Source organism: Podarcis erhardii (assembly GCF_964252035.2).
Source record: "Podarcis erhardii genome assembly, chromosome: 9".
Classification (NCBI taxonomy): Eukaryota; Metazoa; Chordata; class Lepidosauria; order Squamata; family Lacertidae; genus Podarcis; species Podarcis erhardii.
The window spans coordinates 70,237,706-70,258,506 of NC_138512.1; the positions used below are offsets into that span (position 1 = coordinate 70,237,706).

The window sequence follows — 20,801 nt, forward strand, 5'->3', positions numbered from 1 at the left end:
CGCATCTGCGCATGCGCAGGTTGTGATTCGGCGCATCTGCGCATGCACAAAGTGCGATTTAGTGCTTCTGTGCATGTGCGACCGCCGAAACCCAGAAGTAACCCGTTCCGGTACTTCCAGGTTTCGGCAGTCTGCAACCCAAAAAAACGCAACCTGAAGCGTAACCCGAGGTACGACTGTAGGACCTTTTTCTGCCTCCCCACTTCTAGCTACTCTCTGAAGACTGAAGAAGAGACCCTCTTAAGAATATTAGCGGGGTGGGCAGGGGAAGGACTAGAACATATGAAAAATGAACGTGATATTTTAGCTGCAGTCCATTCGTTTTCAGCTTTGCATTTTCGTTACAGAAAAAGCACGCCTAGATATTCTGTTGCTGCGCCCATAACCTGGGTTTAAGGTGCCCTTTAGCTCCTAGCCTTCATATCTCAGTTTCCGACACTGCCGGCCTGTGGGAAGCTTGCAAGCTGAACATGAGCACCACAGCCCTCTGCCCACCTGTGAATCGCAGCAACTGGTATGCTGAAGCCATGACGTCTCAGAAACTCTGTGGTTTGTTCCCCACTCTCCAGTTCTTTGTCCCTTGCTCCCTTTGCCCACATGTTCTAGAGATAACTGCATTGCTTTGTTTCTATGGCATAAAGGCGGTGCTTCAAAGTTCCTGTAGCCACGAGCACAATTGCTCTTCTTGTCTCTGCTCTTACCGCCAGCACCTCAGACTTGAACATAGCCTAGGTTTGCCTGCTGCAAAACTCCTGGGTTTCTTCCCCAGCTCTGCAACCAGATATCCTTTCCAGAGGGAGCCAGCATGGTGCAGTCATCATAGAATCATAGAATCATAGAGTTGGAAGAGACCACAAGGGCCATCGAATCCAACCCCCTGCCAAGCAGGAAACACCATCAGAGCACTCCTGACATATGGTTGTCAAGCCTCTGCTTAAAGACCTCCAAAGAAGGAGACTCCACCACACTCCTTGGCAGCAAATTCCACTGTCGAACAGCTCTTACTGTCAGGAAGTTCTTCCTAATGTTTAGGTGGAATCTTTTTTCTTGTAGTTTGGAACCATTGCTCTGTGTCCGCTTCTCTGGAGTAAGGGGTGGGGAGGAGCTTTTTCGGAACATTCCCTTCTGGGTGACTTTGCCCGTGGTGGGGCCAGAGGCATAAATGGGTGGAGCAATGAATATCTATCTATCTGAAGGAGTGTCTCCACCCCCATCATTCTACCCAGACACTGAGGTCCAGCATCAAGGGCCTTCTGGCGGTTCCCTCGCTGCGAGAAGCCAAGTTACAGGGAACCAGGCAGAGGGACTTCTCGGTAGTGGCACCCGCCCTGTGGAACACCCTCCCACCAGATGTCAAAGAGAAAAATAATTACCAAACTTTTAGAAGACATCTGAAGGCAGCCCTGTTTAGGGAAGCTTTTAATGTTTAATAGGTTATTGTATTTTAGTGTTTTGTTGGAAGCCGCCCAGAGTGGCTGGGGAAACCCAGCCAGATGGGCGGGGTATAAATAATCAATTATTATTATTATTGGGTGAATAGAGGCCTCAATATGCAACCATGGCAAAGGTGCCAGGGACTGCGCTACACCTTTCTCTCTTTCCATGTGCTGCGGCAGCTGTGGTATCTCACCCGCCTTTATGGAAGCCAAGATGCCTCACTTTCAGAATGGGTTAAAAAAGCAGGCATCCTTGAAATTCTTCCCCACAAGCCGCACATTCCAAGAATTCCTCGCTAAAGCTTATTTCCTATTTAGGAAAGTTTAGATGAAGTCATTAAAATAGCTTTGCTGCCAGATAAAGCGAAGTCAGCAAACTGAAGGCTTTTAAAGTTCAGCTACCACATGCGTTCCCAAAACTAGTTTAAAACGAACTTAAGCATTCTTGGGTTTCCTGTGTGGAAACAGCTAAACTGCCAGCTAAACTGGTTGTTAAAAGGAGATAATAAGAGACATAGCCATTCAAACAACATATTCCGGGTTTCAGGTAACATGCAAACTCTGAAACGAATTGTTTCAAGAAATGTTTTGGCGAGGCTATGGGAGTGGCTCACCCATTTCACTTGTGACTAACATGCAATTGAAAATCCCCTTGCTCGTTTACTTGATTATGTTTTTAAAATGTATATATTGATTTCGTAGAAGGTAAGGCTACGCATCATAAATAACAAACACCAGGAGAGAAATCCCCAGAATTGTAAAAATGAATAAAAGGCAAAACAAAAGTCAGTGCTTAGTCTGATTATTTTGCCTCTCTTCACAGGTTCCATATACTTGATCATGCATTGGTCACATATTAGGAGGCCAGTAGCGCTGCATTATGATCTATGCAAGTTAAGAAAGCTTGTTATGCATAGGTTCCCCTCAGCAGCTTACATTTCAAGCACTCTCCAACTGGGATACAAATCCTCTAAAACAGAGCTTTCCAAACTGTGTGTCACGACCCATTAAGCGTGTTGGCTGCAGTGTGTAGGTGTGTCAAACAAATGCTTCCCGCGTTCCTCCGGGGGCTGGAAAGACGTTAGTTTAAAATAATAATAAATAATTTATTTATTTATACCCCACCCATCGGGCTGGGTTTCCCCAGGCACTCTGGGCAGCTCCCAACAGAATAATAATAATAATAATAATCGATAAAAAAATCAAACACTTTTCCTTTTCCATGCCATTCAAATCTATTATCGTGGCCTTCTAAGTCCAATGCTTCTTCCTTTCCCAGTTTTAGCCAGGCGCTGATCCATACCCAACATGAAGCCTAAGATAGTTGTTTATTTCCTTGACATCTGAGGGGAGGGGCCCTCTGCTTGGTTCCCTGTAACCTCACTTCTCGCAGGGAGGGAACTGCCAGAAGGCCCTCAGAGATGGACCTCAGTGTCCAGGCGGAACGATGGCGGGGGGTAGTATACTGGGCCGAGGCCGTTTAGGGCTTTAAAGGTCCAATTTGCTAGTAAAACTGAATTACTGTGTCACAAAACGATGCATGTCTAAAAAGCGTGTCACCAGTTTGGAAAGCACTGCTCTAAAATACTGCTAGCACTGACAACGCTGATGGGAATGTGTCTTGTGCTGCCTGAAAGAGAAACCCATCGATGGCTGACCTTGTGACAAACACGGGTACCGAACGCAGCCCTGGGTAATCAAGCTGCATGGCCACAGAAGACCCACCAGCATGCATAAAACTGGAAAAGACAAAGGAAAGTCTTGAAACGAGATGCATCTTGTGATCCCAATCTTTTCCTCCCAGACCTGCCTTCTTCAGAAACTGGAGGCAACGCATATGCTCCACAAGTGGTCTCCGTCAACAGTGTGCATTGTAAGCAATCAGCGTTGAAGTCTTAGAGCTCTTCCTGCTCTGGGCTTAGAGAGAAGAACCCCCTTGTAAATCACTAAAACGAGCTAGGCCAGGGCAGGAGACTAATTGCAGCCGCGATGCTTAGCTTACGATCATTTGGGACAAGCGCCCGATTGTGACAAGGCGCAGAGGAGGTTAACGGCTCTCCCATTCACGTCGTGGGCCATAGCGTGAGCCCTGCTGTACACCCTTGAACAAAGGAGGTCTTGACAGATGAGGGGAGACAATGCTTCTGGCTCTTGCTGAATTAAATCAGATGCAAAGCGGTTCAGGAGACAAAGTGGCAACACATTTCCATATGGAACACCTGCTCCTGGGAGGGGGGGCGGGCTTTTTATTTTAAAAGTCCTTTCCCCCTTGGTTTGTGCACATATGTGCCACTTCAAAAAATAAGAGCTGTTTCAGTGCGTCTGTACACACACACACACACACACACACACACACACACACACACACACACTACACACATCCAGGCTTGATGAAGGGAGAGGAGAGTTCAGCAAGGAGGGCTGAGATTCCCAGCAAGGTTTGAAACCTAAGGCCCCATCTGCACATTTAAAGCAGTATTATACCACTTTAAGCAGACATGGCTTCCTCCCAAAGAATCCTGGGAACTGTAGTTTTCTAAAAACACAAGAGAGTTGTTAGGGGACCCTTATTTTCCCTCAGAGAGCTACAATTCCCAGAGTTCCCTGGGAAGGAGGATTGATTTCTAAACTCAGGGCTTCCCCCCCCCCCCCCGAAGCCAGAACTTAGTTCCAGCACCTCTCAGGTAGACACCATTGCCGTTATAGGAGATCAAGGGAGGAATTCATGGTGAGTTCCAGCCCCCCTTTTTCTAGAAAAATAGCACTGGTTAAACTGCTCTGGGAGTTGTAGTGGGCGAAGAGGGGTCTGCTAATAAGTCTCGGCACCCTTCATAAACTAGTAAAGGTAAAGGGACCCCTGACCATTAGGTCCAGTCGTGGCCGACTCTGGGGTTGCGGTGCTCATCTCGCTTTATTGGCCGAGGGAGCCGGCATAGAGCTTCCAGGTCATGTGGCCAGCATGACTAAGTCGCTTCTGGTGAACCAGAGCAGCACACGGAAACGCCGTTTACCTTCCCGCCGGAGTGGTCTTAATAAATTACACATCCCATAATTCTCTGGGGAAAGTCATGCCTGTCTTTTAAATGTATAGTGTGAATGGGGCACTGATATTACTATATATTTACTGATAGCACACCATTTTCCCTGACAGGACTCTTTGGCTTACAGATAAGAACAGCTGGAAACATAGAAAAACCAATAGTCAAAAACCCCAAAATGGATAGAATCGAAATTATATACATATATAGGATGTGTTTTAAAACATACCAACAGTTACAATGAAAACACAGCACCAACCCTTTTAAGTAAAAAGCAATCAATGGCCAAAAGCCTGCTTGGACGACAAAGGCTTCACCTGCTAGTCCAGCTTCTCTACGGAGGGAGTTTCAAAGACTAATGTGCAAAGGTAAGACACATCACATCCATTGTTCCACTTAAATCTGAGTCTGCCGCTGCCCCAAATGGATGAGTCAAAAGTTGTCTGTGTCATAGTATCGTTCTCACAGAGGGCTTTTCCCACCTCAAAAGGCACTTGGGGAGAAATCGCATGTTTGAAAAGCATACCACATTTCACCCTGCAGATCAAGAGGCAAATTGAACATGTAAACTTTCCACCAAAACCTTCCAGCATGAGGAAAGCTTACACGTGTGATTTCCCTCTACTCTGCAAAGCGCTTGGCCCTTCAAAGAATAGTCTGGAGCAGCCTTGATGCTACCTGTCATCTTTGTTGATCTGGTCTCCAAATCCCACCGTGTCAACGATCGTCAGCTTCAGGCGGACGTTGCTCTCCTGAAGTTCGTAACTCCTTGCTTTCAACCGCACGCCAGGCTCGTTGTGAGTGGCTGGGTCACTTTCAAACTTTGTGTTGAACAGGGTGTCCATGAGCGTCGATTTGCCAATGCCCGTTTCCCCTGAAAAGGACCACATTCAGGTTAGGAGTCTGAGAAGCCCACAGCCACTACCTTTAGCCTACCAATGACTTTCTTCCTGGCGTCCAAATCAAGGATATTCTGCTTAAATGAGACATTAGGATTCCAAAGTTACAGCAATGGGGCAAGACAAGCATTGCTTAGGAATGAGACTCCATGGTCTGCTAGATTAAGTAATTTATAGATCAAATCCTAACTTTGCAAAGAGGTCAAAGCTGGGCAAACTTAAGGCTTGCAGAAGCTACTTCATTTTTTTACCAGGACTCTTACATTGACCAACGGGAGTAAAGAGCAAAAGTCGTGGGTTTGAGTCCTAATTGGAGCAGACCCAGTGAAATTAATGGACATGAAGCTATTCATGTTTTTGAACTTCACTGGGTCTACTCTGAGTAGGGCTAACACTGAAGGCAGCATGTACACTCACAGTTACGGGATTCTGAGCTCAGGAGCTTGTTTCAAATACTAGACCTGGCATTTTGTTGCTGCTATTGTTAAAACAAGTGAGAGTCAGAATTCCTTGGGACTGAGCTATTTGTGAGCTATACACAGGTTTGCACTGCTTCAAAAATCTGCAAGACCTATTTCATCAGTTCTCAATTAAAATTGCAGCCAAAAGTTATATCAGATCAGAAGTCTACAACTGCTAGAAGCTAGTCCTGGACCAGCACTGACACACACACACACACACACACAGAGAGAGAGAGAGAGAGAGAGAGAGAGAGAGAGAGAGTACTTTGGGAAATCTATTAAGAACAACATGCCAACATTGTTTTTGCAGCACTTACAAAACTCAGCACGTTAAAATGGATCTAGGGGTCTTAGTAGAACACACTCTTAACATGAATCAACAGTGTGATGCAACAGCCCTCGCCAACAGCTAATGCAATTATAGGTAAAGGTAAAGGGACCCCTGACCATTAGGTCCAGTCGTGGCCAACTCTGAGGTTGCAGCGCTCATCTCGCTTATTGGCCGAGGGAGCCGGCGTACAGCTTCTGGGTCATGTGGCCAGCATGACTAAGCCGCTTCTGGCGAATCAGAGCAGTGCACGGAAACACCGTTTACCTTCCTGCCGGAGAGGTACCTATTTATCTATTTGCACTTTGTCGTGCTTTCGAACTGCTAGGTTGGCAGGAGCAGGGACCGAGCAACAGGAGCTCACCCTGTCGCGGGGATTTGAACCACCGACCTTCTGATTGGCGAGTCCTAGTCTCTGTTGTTTAACCCACAGTGCCACCCGCATCCTGCAGCAAAAAAAGTATTGTGTCCAGATCAAGGGAAGCAATAGTACTGCTCTATTCTGCCTTCCTCAGACTGAACCTGGAGTCCTGTGTCCAGTTCTGGGCACCACAATTTAATAAAGCTATTGACAAGCAGGAACCTGTGCAGTGGAAGAGAACCAAGATGACGAAGGTCTGGAAACCAAGCCATATGAGGGGTTAGGTATGCTTAGCCTGGAGAAGATAAAACTGAGAAGAGATAGGATAGCCATCTTCAGATACCTGAAGCGTGGCCACATGGAGCAGGTTTGTTTTCTGCTGTTTCAGAGGCTAGGACCCAAACCAGTAGATTCAAATAACAAGAACATTAGGAAGAACTTTCTGACAGCATGAGCTGTTCAACAGTGGAATGGTCTCTCTCGGAAGGTGGTAGATTCACCTTCCTTAGCGGTTTTTAAACAGGGGTTGGATGATCATCTGCTGTGATGGGATAATGAGCTGCTTGTGCGTAAAAGCTTGATCCCTCTGGGGTTTGGCTGGTCATCCAAGCCGATGCACTAACGGAGCCCCCAAAGCATGACTCCGTCAGTCGCTGGTAGAATCTGACAGTGGGCGTCTACGGAATCTACGCCAACATAAAAGCTGTTTGACAGACATGCGCTTTCGTGACTCTCTGCGTGACAGTTTCCGGCGAAGGGTGGGCGTTCCCAACGGGGGTCCCGTTACCTCTCCACTACTCTCACTGGAAGCATCCCAGAGCCTCCCCTCCGCTGTGACTCCTGCACTCCCCCTGCTGGTTCCCTCTTCTGCTGCAGATTCTCTCCTATTCTCCTGGAGCCTGTCCACCACCTGTCTCTCCGATGGCAGTTCCCTGACATCCACCTCCCCCCCAGGGCCCCCTTCACCCCCTCCCGCCTCCTCTCCCACTGGCGGTGAGGGCGGAAAGCCCCTGAAGGAACTCTCCTCGTCGTCCGAGGATTCTAACACTTCCAGCCACGGCGTACCGTCTCTCTCCCCGTCTTCCTCTTCTTCGTCGGAGTCGGCTTCTTCACCCACCCCTGACTCTGGGAACCCTTCAAACTCCCCTTCCTCATCGGTGGTCCCAAAGTGTTCCCTTCTAAATCGAGCCACGGGTTGCGGTTTTCTAGGGAAACGCTGATGAAATGTTTCTATTAAAACCTCGTCATTGACTACCTCTGCTGGTACCCAAGTGTTTTCCGACTCTGCTTCCCCCTCCCATTCTACCAGATATTCCACCTGATTCCCCTTCCACCTGGAATCAATGATTCCTGCCACGTTCATGTCGCGCTCTCTCTCTTCTATCACGGGCGTTTGGGTGGCCTCTCTCTCATGCTCCCCCCACTCACGTCCCTCTCGGTACGGCGACAGTAATGACCTGTGAAATACTGGGTGTAATTTCATGTGACTGGGCAGCCTGAGTTTGAATGCCACTGGGTTGACCTGCTGTGTGACCTCAAAGGGTCCCAATCTTTTGGGCCTCAATTTCTTACTCCCGCCCTTGAACGGTAGCCCTTGGGTGGACAACCACACCCGGTCCCCCACCCTTATAGTTTCACCCTCCCTCTTATTTCTGTCTGCTTGCTTCTTATATTCTTCCTTGGCTTTCTCTAAGTTAAGTTGAAGCTGACGGTGGATCGCCTCCATCTCTTCAAAAAAATATTCCGCCGCCGGCACGCTCCACCTCTCCCCTCCCTCTCCTGGGAATGCCCGGGGGTGACACCCATAATTTGCCAGGAAGGGACTCATCCCTGTGGACACGTTCTCCGCGTTGTTGTAGGCAAATTCTGCTAGAGGTAACTTATCCACCCAATCATTTTCTCTGTCTTTTACATAACACCTCAGGTATTGTTGTAAAACCCCATTTGCCCTTTCCGCTTGCCCATTGGTTTCTGGGTGCCGGGCAGTTGAGAAATTGAGTTCTACGTGCAGTAAGCTCATAAGTTTCCTCCAGAACCTGGAAGTAAATTGTTTCCCTCTGTCGCTGACCACCCTCAAGGGGGCGCCATGCAACTTAAAAATATGTTCTACAAACAACTTGGCGGTTTCCTCCGCTGTGACTGCATGTGAACAGGCTATAAAATGACACATCTTGGTTAATTGATCTACCACCACCATGACAGCTGTTTTGCCTTTGGATTTTGGAAGGTCCGTCATAAAATCTATGGATACTGCCTCCCATGGCCTTTCGGGCGTGGGTAAGGGTTGTAATATTTTTTTTTTATAATAATTTTTATTGATTTTACAACATAAAGAAAAAACAAAACAAACATAATGCGACTTCCCCAAACCTCCCCTTCACTGCATCCAAATTTCAAAATTTTTAGCAATTCTTCATCCCATTTTTATCTTTAATTCTCTTTAAAAAGAGTTTCTGCTTTATAAATTTCGATTTATAGCTGTAATTCTTAGTGTCCAATCCCCTGACATCTTAACATTCCGAAATTTTACAACAATTTTTAAGATAGATTTTAAATTTTTTCCAGTCCTCCTCCACTGTCTCTTTCTTCTGGTCACGGATTCTGCCGGTCATCTCTGCCAGTCCCATAAATTCAGTCACCTTGGTCTGCCATTCTTCCAGAGTAGGTAGTTCTTTAGTCTTCCAATACTTCGCCAAAAGGATTCTTGCTGCTGTTGTTGCGTACATAAAAAAGGTCCTATCTTTCTTTGGTACCAATTGGCCGACCATGCCCAAGAGAAAAGCCTCCGGTTTCTTTACAAATGTCCACTTAAGGATTTTCTTAATTTCATTATAGATCATTTCCCAGTAGGCTTTAACCCTTGGGCAGGTCCACCAAAGATGATAAAAAGTTCCTTCACATTCATTACATTTCCAGCATTTGTTACTGGGCAAATGATATATCTTTGCAAGCTTGACTGGAGTCATGTACCATCTATAGATCATTTTCATTATGTTTTCTTTCAAGGCACTACATGCCGTAAATTTAAGTCCTGTGGTCCATAACTGTTCCCAGTCAGCAAACATAATATCATGACCTAAGTCTTGTGCCCATTTAATCATTGCTGATTTAACTGTTTCATCCTGTGTATTCCATTTCAGCAACAAGTTATACATTTTAGACAAATTCTTAGTATTGGTCTCTAACAGTTCTGTTTCCAATTTTGACCTCTCTTTCTGAAATCCTAGTTTCTTGTCCTGCTTAAAAGTTTCATTTATCTGATAGTAATGTAACCAGTCTCGAACTTTGGATTTTAATTTCTCAAAGCTCTGTAAGACTTAGGTCATGATATTATGTTTGCTGACTGGGAGCAGTTATGGACCACAGGTATTAAATTTACGGCATGTAGTGCCCTGAAAGAGAACATAATGAAAATGATCTATAGGTGGTACATGACCCCAGTCAAGCTTGCAAAGATATATCATTTGCCCAATAACAATTGCTGGAAGTGTAATGAATGTGAAGGAACTTTTTATCACCTTTGGTGGACCTGCCCAAAGATTAAGGCCTACTGGGTAAGGGTTGTAATAGCCCCGCTGGCGCCACCCTCTCTCCTTTCGCTCGCTGGCACCTGTCGCAACCCCTGACATATTCCCGTACGTCCTCCCTCACCTTGGGCCACCAAAACTCCCTGGTAACCAACCACATGGTTTTGTGCTGTCCAAAATGTCCCGCTGTGGGGCTGTCATGCAACTGCTTGAGTACTCTGCCCCTCAGTTCCCCGTCGGGTATGTACAGTGCCCCTTTGTAATACAACGCCCCGTTCTTTTCTTCGAACCCCCCTGTGTTCTCCTCTGTCCTCCGGAGCTCTCTGAGTTTCTCTTGGGCGTATTCATCGTTCTCCGTACCCTCTATCAGTTCCCTCTGCCCCACCAATGCCGCCCCACACACCCAGCGGTCTTCGGGGATTACATGCCTTGCCTCAGGCGCTCCCTCCCCCTCTAAGTACTCAGGTTTCCTGGAAAGAGCGTCCGCCCTCACGTTCTCGGAGCCGGGTACGTAACGAATCTCAAAGTGGAATTTGGAGAACTCCTGGGCCCATCTCACTTGTCTCTGGTTCAGCACTCGGGCTGTTCTCCAGTATTCCAGATTTTTGTGGTCAGTTCGGACTTGAACCTTGTGCTGCGCCCCAATCAGTAAGTGCCGCCATTTCCGGAATGCTTCATGAATGGCGAGCAGTTCTCGGTCGTACACTGTGTAGTTCCTCTCGGATTTGTTCAACTTCCGCGAGAAGAATGCACACGGTCTCCATTCAGACGTATCTTTTCCCGGCTGGAGAAGAACGGCCCCCACCGCTCGGTCTGACGCGTCAGTCTCCACTCTCATTGGTTGTTGTAGATCCACGTGCAAAAGTTGCTCTTCCGACGCAAACGCCTGCTTTAAGCGTTCGAACGCCCTCTGCGCTTCTCCCGTCCAAACAAATTTCTTTTTGCTACTAAGACAATCCGTGATGGGCGCTGTTAAATGGGCAAAGTTTTTGATGAACTTCCTATAGAAGTTTCCGAAGCCCAGGAACCTTTGCACGTCCTTCTTGGTCTTTGGTGTTTTCCATTCCAGTACCGCTTGAACCTTGCTGGGATCCATGGCCAATCCCTTGTCAGACAACCGGTACCCCAGGAATTCCACCTCCTTGGTATGAAACTGACACTTCTCCAGTTTCACCCACAGCCGGTTTTCTCGCAGCTTGCTCAGTACCTCTCTTACATCTCGCACATGCTGCTCCTCGTTGTCTGAGTACACCAGGACGTCATCTAAGAACGCTACGCAGTTCTTGTAGAGCAGTGGCCCCAGGACGTGATTCATGAATGATTGAAAACAGGCGGAGCCCGCTTGTAATCCGAAAGGCATAACCAAGTACTCAAAGGCCCCCAAGGGGGTGAACATAGTGGTCTTCCACTCATCCCCCTTTCTCACACGTATCAAGTTATATGCCCCCCTAAGGTCCAGCTTGGTAAAAATTTTCCCTTTTCTCACCCGTGTTAGAATGTCATCAATTCTGGGCATAGGGAAAGTCACTGGTTCTGACACTGCATTTAGGGCCCTGAAATCACATACAAGCCTGGGCTTGCCCGTGTTTTTTTTGTCCACAAAGAACACTGGGCTGCCTCCCACCGCTCGTGACTCTCTGATGAAACCTCGCTTGAGATTCTTGTCAATGAACTCCCTTAACTCCTGCATCTCACTGTCTGACATTGCATACAGCTTGCCCACTGGCAATTGTGCTCCTGGGAGTAAGGTAATTTGACAATCAAAGGGTCTGTGCGGGGGCAGCTTATCTGCTTCTTTTTCGCTGAATACATCAATCAAGTCAGCGTATTGTGGTGGCACCCTCCCTTTGTCCATCATTTCCATCCCTGCTAGAGTGGCCCTGGCGCCTGCCTGAGCCTCTCCCTCCTTGCAGTGTTCTAGGCAATGTGCTGATCCAAAGGAAACCACTCTCTGATGCCAGCCTACTAGCGGATCGTGTAGCGCCAGCCAGCTCATACCCAAGATAATAGGAGCTCCTCCCAAGGTGGCTACGTTAAACGCTATCAGTTCGGTGTGTCGTGCCACCCTCATTATCATTGGTACAGTCTGTTGGCTCACTTCTCCTCCCAACAGCTCCCTCCCATCAATCGTGGTAACCTGCAAAGGCTTACTCAATGGGATAGTCTGTATCTGGTGTGCAGCTGCAAACTCTTTGCTCATGAAATTACATGAGCTACCTGAATCCAATAGCGCCTTTATCTTCAGTGGGTGTCCGTTTGCCAGTTCCAGCAACACCTCTATCACAAGCGCTGGTCTTGGAGGTTCCGGCGTGGGCACATTCATTACTCCCTGGCCTGGCTGCTGTGCCCTGATGTTGGCAACCAGGCGTTGGCTTTTACTTGCTCCGTGATTTCTTCTTCCTCCTTCCCCCCAACAGTTCCCGCCATCCCTTGCCATTCCTTCCTTTGCGGACAGACTCTGGCAAAGTGACCTGGCTGTTGGCAGAGATAGCATCTCTTGCCGCTCTTTCCCTCCTTCTTCCGCCCTTCACTGGTGTTTGAAACTGCGCGCGCGCGCGCTGTTCCAAGTTCCATCGGCTCTGCTGGCGGGAAAGGCTGCTCCGGAATCTCTGGAATGCGGAAGTCCTTCCAACGTTCCCCCTTTCCTTCCCGCTTTTCCATAGCTCTAGCTTCCTGGCGTGCCCCAATGGACAGCGCTGATTTAGTCAGCTGATCCATAGACTCCGCCCTAGGCGCCCGGGAAAGTTCATCTTTCACTGCCGGAGAGAGACCTTCTTCAAACAGCATTTGAATAGGTTCACTAGCAAGGTCCCACCCAAGTCTATGAATCAGCATGGTGAACTCAGTCCAGTACTCACGTACAGATCGGCTCCCCTGTTTACACGCCATTAACTGCCTGCGCACCACTCCCTGCTCGATCTCGCTGGAAAACATCAAGTCCATGGCGCGGAAAAACTTCATTGTGTCCTTTAAGATTTCATTATTGGCTGCCATCAGGGGCCGAACCCAGTCCCTCGCCCCTCCCTCTAGATGGCCAATCACGTACGCCACTCTAGAGTTCTCGTCGGGGAAGTCATCAAACAGCAGATTGAGAGCATATTGCATCTCTGTCCTAAAGGCTTGATAGTTCCGGGGATCCCCCCCAAATTTCTGCACCAGTCCAGGCACCCGTCTGGCAAGTGGGGTGGTCTTCCCCTTATCTGCATCTTGAGCCCTCCTCTCCTCGAGCCTCGCCGTTTGCAGTGCCAGCTGGACCTCCAACGCCCTGTACCTTTGTTCCAGGCTTGGATCTGCCCCGGCTCCTGCTCCCCCGGTTCCGGCTGGTTCGCTCATGATGCCTTCTGCTTGCACAAGCTGCTTTCAAAGACTGTCAGATTGCTGTGATGGGATAATGAGCTGCTTGTGCGTAAAAGCTTGATCCCTCTGGGGTTTGGCTGGTCATCCAAACCGATGCACTAACGGAGCCCCCAAAGCATGACTCCGTCAGTCGCTGGTAGAATCTGACAGTGGGCGTCTACGGAATCTACGCCAACATAAAAGCTGTTTGACAGACATGCGCTTTCGTGACTCTCTGCGTGACAGTTTCCGGCGAAGGGTGGGCGTTCCCAACGGGGGTCCCGTTACCTCTCCACTACTCTCACTGGAAGCATCCCAGAGCCTCCCCTCCGCTGTGACTCCTGCACTCCCCCTGCTGGTTCCCTCTTCTGCTGCAGATTCTCTCCTATTCTCCTGGAGCCTGTCCACCACCTGTCTCTCCGATGGCAGTTCCCTGACATCTGCCAAGGATTCTTTCTTTCCATCCTCATTGCTGGTGCAGAAAGAGGCAGCTAGCTTCCAACTATATTCCTTTAGTTACTACCTTGATTTCACTTTCCTCCTGCATGTTTTTCTCCCATGCCTGCTTTTAGCTGACAACTTTCCCTTTGGCCAGAGCAAAGAAGCAAAGAGCTTCTTTGTAAAATCCCAGTTTGTTGTTGTTGTTGTTGGTGGTGGTGGTTGTTGTTCTTCCTCGTCGTCTTCCTCCTCCTCCTCCTCCTCCTCCTCCTCCTCTTCTTCTTCTTCTTCTTCTTCTTCTTCTTCTTCTTCTTCCAGTCATAGGTGCAAACCGGCTCCATTAATAACAGAACTACGAAACCAGTAGGATGCATTGCTCAGGCCATGATAATTGTTATTATAATGATAACATAGCCTGCAATGCACACTGGGGGTCCCACCACCAAGCCCTAAAGTAAGGAAGGAGAAACTATGGCCCTCCAGATGTTTTTGGACCCCATCAGCTACAGCCAGCATGGGTGATTGGCAGGAGCGATGGGAACTGTAGTCCAATAACATCTGGAGGACTACAAGTCACCTGCCCTGCAGCGCTCTTTGATAGGGAACTGCTAAGTCATCCCTGGCCACTGTACTCTGCAGCCCAGGAAGTGCTCCAGAAATGTCTGATGCAGCCCACACTGTTGCATTTTGTCTTTCCTTTAAGAGATACACATTATTGGACAAAGGAATTAATTAGCGTGCTATTTCTTATTTTCCTTTAGCAGGAAAAATATACATGTGCCAATTAGCACTGGGTTTCAACCTTAATCAGTTTAGCTGGAAATGGGTGGGAGGGCCTAGAATTTAATAGAGAAAGGCTAAATTTAAATCGGCGGGGCTGGGGGTTTATGGGCACATTTACTCATATATTTTTTGAGGTCATTTTGGTTTGGGTATGTAACTGTAACAGGAAGCAAGGAGAAGCAACACAACTGGGGTTGGCCTTTTCTTTTTGTGGCAATTGGGACCTTCCACTGGTTAAATTATAAACTGCTGCATATTTCCTGCAAAAAAGGCATCAGCACAGAGGTTTTGGCAAGGGCACAAAAAGCTCAACTGCGTACATCTGCGTACAACATACATCTCATGGAGGAGAAGGCTCCCAATGGCTACCAGCCATCATGGCCAAGCATATACTATCTCCAGGGCTTCTGACTGCCAATTGCTGGGATTGAGGAAAGCTTCTCATAATGTCGAAATCAACTTCGTGACATGATATATTAAAAAGTAGCTTTTCAGTTGATCACCAAGTCCAGTATGTATGTACAAAATACAAATCCTATTTTGTCAGTACCATAGTACATTCTTTTCTAATTTCTTCATCTTCTCTTGTATTTTTCTGTCTGACGTATTCCACTTGTGGAGGGCTGTTCCATTCAGGTGCTGCTTGAGATATTCCCATAAGGCATCTGGTTGTCCACTGTGAGAGAAGGATGCTGGCCTTAAACCAGCTGTGGATGCAAGTCACGTTCCTTTTCTTTTTTAAAATAAAACAACAACAACGGTGCAATAAAACCCCAGTCAATATTTTCTCTTTTAAAAGGAACAGCGAAGCTGCCGGCTAAAGTTTCATTGTAAAAACAAAACCGGATTTCATATAAACAGGCAGCAATGGGAATAGCTGAGCCCTGCCAAGCGAAGTGCAGAGATCAATGGTTTCGTTTTGCGGACGCACAGAAATGCCTTTCAGGGGATGCAAATAGGAAAGGTCTCGGGGAAACAACATCGCTCCAGCCTCTAGAAGCTCAAACCACTTTGTTCAACAGCTTGCTGCGGTTTTGACGACATCTCTTTTCGCCGTTGTTTTAATTTGATGGATAGGAAAACACTAATCCTCATGGGAGAGCAAAGAAGAGGCAGTGGCCTTTTGCATTCCACGGATAAAATTTGACTCCGGATGACTTTGGCTGCAACCTTGAGGACAGTTCACCCTGTACACGGCCTCAGAAGAGAGGCTATGTGTGGATGCCACAATTCCCACTAGATCGCGGAGAAAGCAAAATGTGATGTGAACGGATGCAAACTGCAGCTATCAGCCTGCTGAGCTTCCTTTTTGTTAAAAGGAAAAGAGGAAAAGTAACTCAGGTTTCTAGTCCTTGTGATTACAAAGAGATGGGAGTGTGAGGGAATTCCCTGCTGAAATCTCAGGAGCCAGAGTGGCGGCTGAGCGAGGCTTCCAGTCTTTGGGGACATTTGCTTGAGAGTTTCTCTAGGGCTGCAATTTGGTGCTACCTAAGTTTGTAAGTTGGTGACAGCAGTCACGAAATTAAAAGACGCCTGCTTCTTGGGAGAAAGGCAATGGCAAACCTAGACAGCATCTTAAAAAGCAGAGACATCACCTTGCTGACAAAGGTCCGTATAGTTAAAGCCAAGGTTTCCCCAGTAGTGATGTATGGAAGTGAGAGCTGGACCATAAAGAAGGCTGATCGCCGAATAATTGATGCTTTTGAGATATGGTGCTGGAGGAGACTCTTGAGAGTCCCATGGACTGCAAGAAAATCAAACGTATCCATTCTTAAGGAAATCAGCCCTGAGTGCTGGAAGGACAGATCCTGAAGCTGAGGCTAATACTTTGGCCACCTCACGAGAAGAGAAGACTCCCTGGAAAAGACCGTGATGTTGGGAAAGATGGAGGGCACAAGGAGAAGGGGACGACAGAGGACAAGATGGTTGGACAGTGCTCTCGAAGCTACAAACATGAGCCTGACCAAACTGCGGGAGGCAGTGGAAGACAGGAGTGCCTGGCGTGCTCTGGTCCATGGGGTCACAAAGAGTTGGACATGACTAAATGACTAAACAACAACAAAGTTTGTGAGGAATTCACCGGGGTGAGGAAGAGGCACAACTTGGCATATGTATATTTCCAGTTCTATCAACTTGCTTTGCAGCATTGGCTTATTTATTTTTCTTACAAAATTTACAGACCACTTAATAATGAAAAAATAAATAAATAAATCTCTAAGCCATTTACCTAAGGTACTAGAAAATACTATTTATTTAAAAAAAAACTTCTGCACTTTCTTTGCCAATATATGGGCAATGGCATAATTCAGTGCGAGAACATGGAAGGATACAGTATAGTTCCTTTATAAAGTCTGGGCATTTGAAACGGTTGTGTCAATGCAGATTATTTTGTACTTCCTACTCATATTCCCCCGCTCAAGTTAGCTACATAATTCTCTATGCTTCAGAAAGTGCATTCACATTCGTGGCAACAATCGCTCGCTTTTTACAGGGCAGAGTGTGGAGCTCCACATTTACACGCCTCGTGTGGATGGCATGGCCCCGTTCCTTAGCCCTGAATGCCTGGGGAAAGTGTAGGTCTGTCATGGAGAAACAGCCACAAGCCACAATGGCTATGAATTGCCACCGCTGTTCCAAGTGCTATGCCTCTGTATACCAGTCACTTGGATTCAGATGTGGGGAGAGAGCTGCTGTACTCAGGTTCTGCCTGAAGAATTCCCAGAGGAACCTGGCAGCCCATAAATTAAGAACAGGATGCTGTTCTTCTTGTGTCCTGACACCAGGTGCTAAAGCAGACACCTAAATGCCAGTACTGGATATTCTTCTATACAGGATGCAATGCTCAGTGGCAACTAGGCTATATCTCCCCAGTGTCTATGCATCCATGTAATTTTCCCATTGACATCTGGTACATATGCAATTTTAACTGAGGGAGAACAAGCTTTTGCCCAGGTGTCCAAAAATCCAGGAAACACCAGCTAAGCATCCAACATCATTTCCCAGTTTAGTTTCAGTTTTAAACATGCGAGGTTCCAAATGCTTTGCTGGTTTTCAGACTTTTTTTGGTGGGGAGAAACCTGCACAAAAAGCTGAGCATTTCCATTTAAAAGATTCCCTGTGATGCTTCGTGTCTTAACACGCTAGGTACCACCAGGCAGGAGGGATTTTAGATTGTTCGCCCTGCATGTTGCATCCGGGAAGGACATGCAGATAATCTCTTTGTTCAGAAGCACATTATCATCACTTACCAACACAAAGGATGTTGAAGCAGAAACCCTGCGAGGTTGACTTGTTGACCAGCTGATCGGGGAGGCTGTCAAAACCGACGTGGCCCGAGAGGGACAGGTTTCGGAGATCATCGTTCTGAAATTGCAAAGAAGAAACGTGTCAAGGTTTTTATAGAGTTGGCTTTATCATTCTTATCAATGAGAATCACTGCTCACCATCATGTCACATCACGTAAATGTATCCTCCATTGAAATAAACATATCTAGCTAGCACTGCCTTTCAAATACTACTACCTCGGGTTACATACGCTTCAGGTTACACACTCCGCTAACCTAGAAATAGTGCTTCAGGTTAAGAACTTTGCTTCAGGATGAGAGCAGAAATCGTGCTCCGGTGGCGCGGCAGCAGCAGGAGGCCCCATTAGCTAAAGTGGTACTTTAGGTTAAGAACAGTTTCAGGTTAAGTACGGACCTCTGGAACGAATTAAGTACTTAACCCAAGGTACCACTGTACATACATATAGATGCAGAAACTAGAGTTCTTTGGAGGAAAGATGAGATTTGTCTGCAATAAACAGCAAGAACAGGCAGCTTCTAGGTTCTGAAATACTCTGTTTCATGGAGGGCAATATAAAAGTCTCTCAAACATAAGTAAATCTTCTCTTTTAAAAAATCGCCTTTTAGAAATACTGATTAGCACCCTGCTTCTCAGGAATAAAAAGATAAAGCTGTACGGGAAAGAAAAAGTTTCTTTACACAGAGTCAGACTAGAGATGCATGGGCCTGTCTAGAGCCCCATCTCCTCTTTGCATTTAAATAACTATCATACTACTTTAAACAGCCATGGCTTACTCCAATGAATTCTGGGAAGTGTAGTTTGTGAAAGGTGCTGAAACTTGTTAGGAGACACCTATTCCCCTCACAGAGCTACAATTCCCAGAGTTCCCTGGGAAGAGGGATTGACTGTTAAACCACTCTGGGAATTGGAACACTGCGAATGAGAGAGGGGTCTCCAAACAACTGGTTTGGCCAAAATTGGCACGTTTAATTTTATTTATTTAGAAAGATGTGCAAGCTGTGTCAATCTCCAAATTCTCCAAGCTGTGTGCATTTCTGAAATCATCAGTAAGATACAGGTAAAATTGAAAACACAAATACACATAAACCACAGCTAAAAATCGATCAAACAGAGATTTAAAAAATCAATAAAACTTATGCAGAACATGTCACATATGGGGCTTGTAAAAGTTTAAGTTCCAGCACTCTTCACATAATATGTTATGTTATACTAACTTCTTGTGACAAAAGACTGTCGGGGGGGGGGGGGAGGGATGGTTAGTAGCCATTTGGGCACAACTAGTTGTAATTAGCTGCATCGCATTGTTTAAACCAGACTTTGCCCTGCCCTGGAGCCTGAAGGGAGCTTTAATCCAAAAACATCTGGAGGGCACCAGGTTGAAGAAGGCTGATCTAAACTATCAGGGGTCTGTACTATCCATTTTGAAATTTGGTGCAGCCCCATTGATATTGAGGGCACACTACAGTCCAATGCGTGGATTCCTTTCCCATTCACAGAGTGTGTGCCTATATATGTTTGTTCGGGGGCAGACTTTGGTAATCTTTGATAATATGGTGCTCTGGGGGAGGTGAAAAACTGGCACCCCCAAATGGATCTTCTCTATCATGGATCTTCTCAATTTTGTGGTGCTTTGTCTCAAGTGCCCTGTACAGGGAAACCCTCCATGACACCTAAATCTGGCACTGTGTTTTCTGCCTATCTATTATACACATATATCTACAGTCATACCTCATGTTACGTTTGCTTCAGGTTGCGTGTTTTCAGGTTGCGTCCTACAGCGACCCGGAAGTAATGGAATGGGTTACTTCCGGGTTTCGCTGCTTGTGCATATGCAGACACGCAAAATGACGTCATGTGCATATGCAGAAGCGGCAAATCGGTGCTTTTGAATTCTGGTGCTGGAGGAGACTCTTGAGAGTCCCATGGACTGCAAGAAGATCAAACCTATCCATTCTGAAGGAAATCAGCCCTGAGTGCTCACTGGAAGGACAGATCCAGAAGCTGAGGCTCCAATACTTTGGCCACCTCATGAGAAGACTCCCTGGAAAAGACCCTGATGTTGGGAAAGATTGAGGGCACAAGGAGAAGGGAACGACAGAGGACGAGATGGTTGGACGGTGTTCTCGAAGCTACCAGCATGAGTTTGACCAAACTGCGGGAGGCAGTGGAAGACAGGAGTGCCTGGCATGCTCTGGTCCAGGGGGCCACAAAGAGTCGGACACGACTAAATGACTAAACAACAACAACTACCCTATACCCGGAGGTCTCAGGGCGATTCACAGAACAAAATATAGAGAAGAATGAACAGGGCGTGGGGTGGAAATACAACAGAAAGAACATCATTCCAGCAGAATAAAAGTGAGAGGCCCAGGGAATAAGCATTTCCCTCACAACCACCCAAAAAGCGCAGAAGGAAAGTTTGCCATGTGACGGGCAGCCACTTCTGGAATTGCCATCTCCACTGTGGGCTGCTATTTATAAACCAAGCGGGGCTCTGCTAACCGGAGCTAATAAAATTGAAGCGCTGCAACTGTGCCCTAAGTCATCCGCTGTCCTTCAGCAGGCCTTGGAGGAGGAGGAGGAGGAGAGCGCAGAATTCTTCTGGCTCAGAGAGAAAAGAGGATTTTCCTCCTCCTCCTTCCTACACAGCCCCAAGGCTCAGATCCAAACCATTGCAGGGAAGCAACACAGAAGTCTATTTCCAGTCTCAGGAAAAAGTAAAGGGGGAAAACCCATTAGCTTGACTCACACTTTTCTCTCTGGCGAGATACATTTATTCGGAGCAACTGGTGCAAACTCTAGTCTTGTTAATGACCGCCATAAATGTTAACGCTGTCCTTCACGTCTAACATTTAGAATTTAGAAAGAAATAATGAAATGAAATGAAA

General features: G+C 46.9%; 1 protein-coding gene across 5 annotated transcripts in view; it reads right to left on the reverse strand.

The window, feature by feature from the left end:
• Window positions 1-20,801, reverse strand: part of SEPTIN11 (septin 11) — a 110,177-nt gene that overhangs the window by 51,366 nt on the left and 38,010 nt on the right. For all 5 annotated transcript variants that reach the window (XM_081877026.1, XM_081877028.1, XM_081877025.1 and 2 more), the window contains exons 2-3: window positions 17,856-17,970; window positions 5,153-5,348 (exon numbers count right to left, since the gene is read on the reverse strand). In XM_081877026.1, the coding sequence (XP_081733152.1) occupies window positions 5,153-5,348; window positions 17,856-17,970 (311 nt within the window). The remainder of the gene's footprint in view (window positions 1-5,152; window positions 5,349-17,855; window positions 17,971-20,801) is intronic.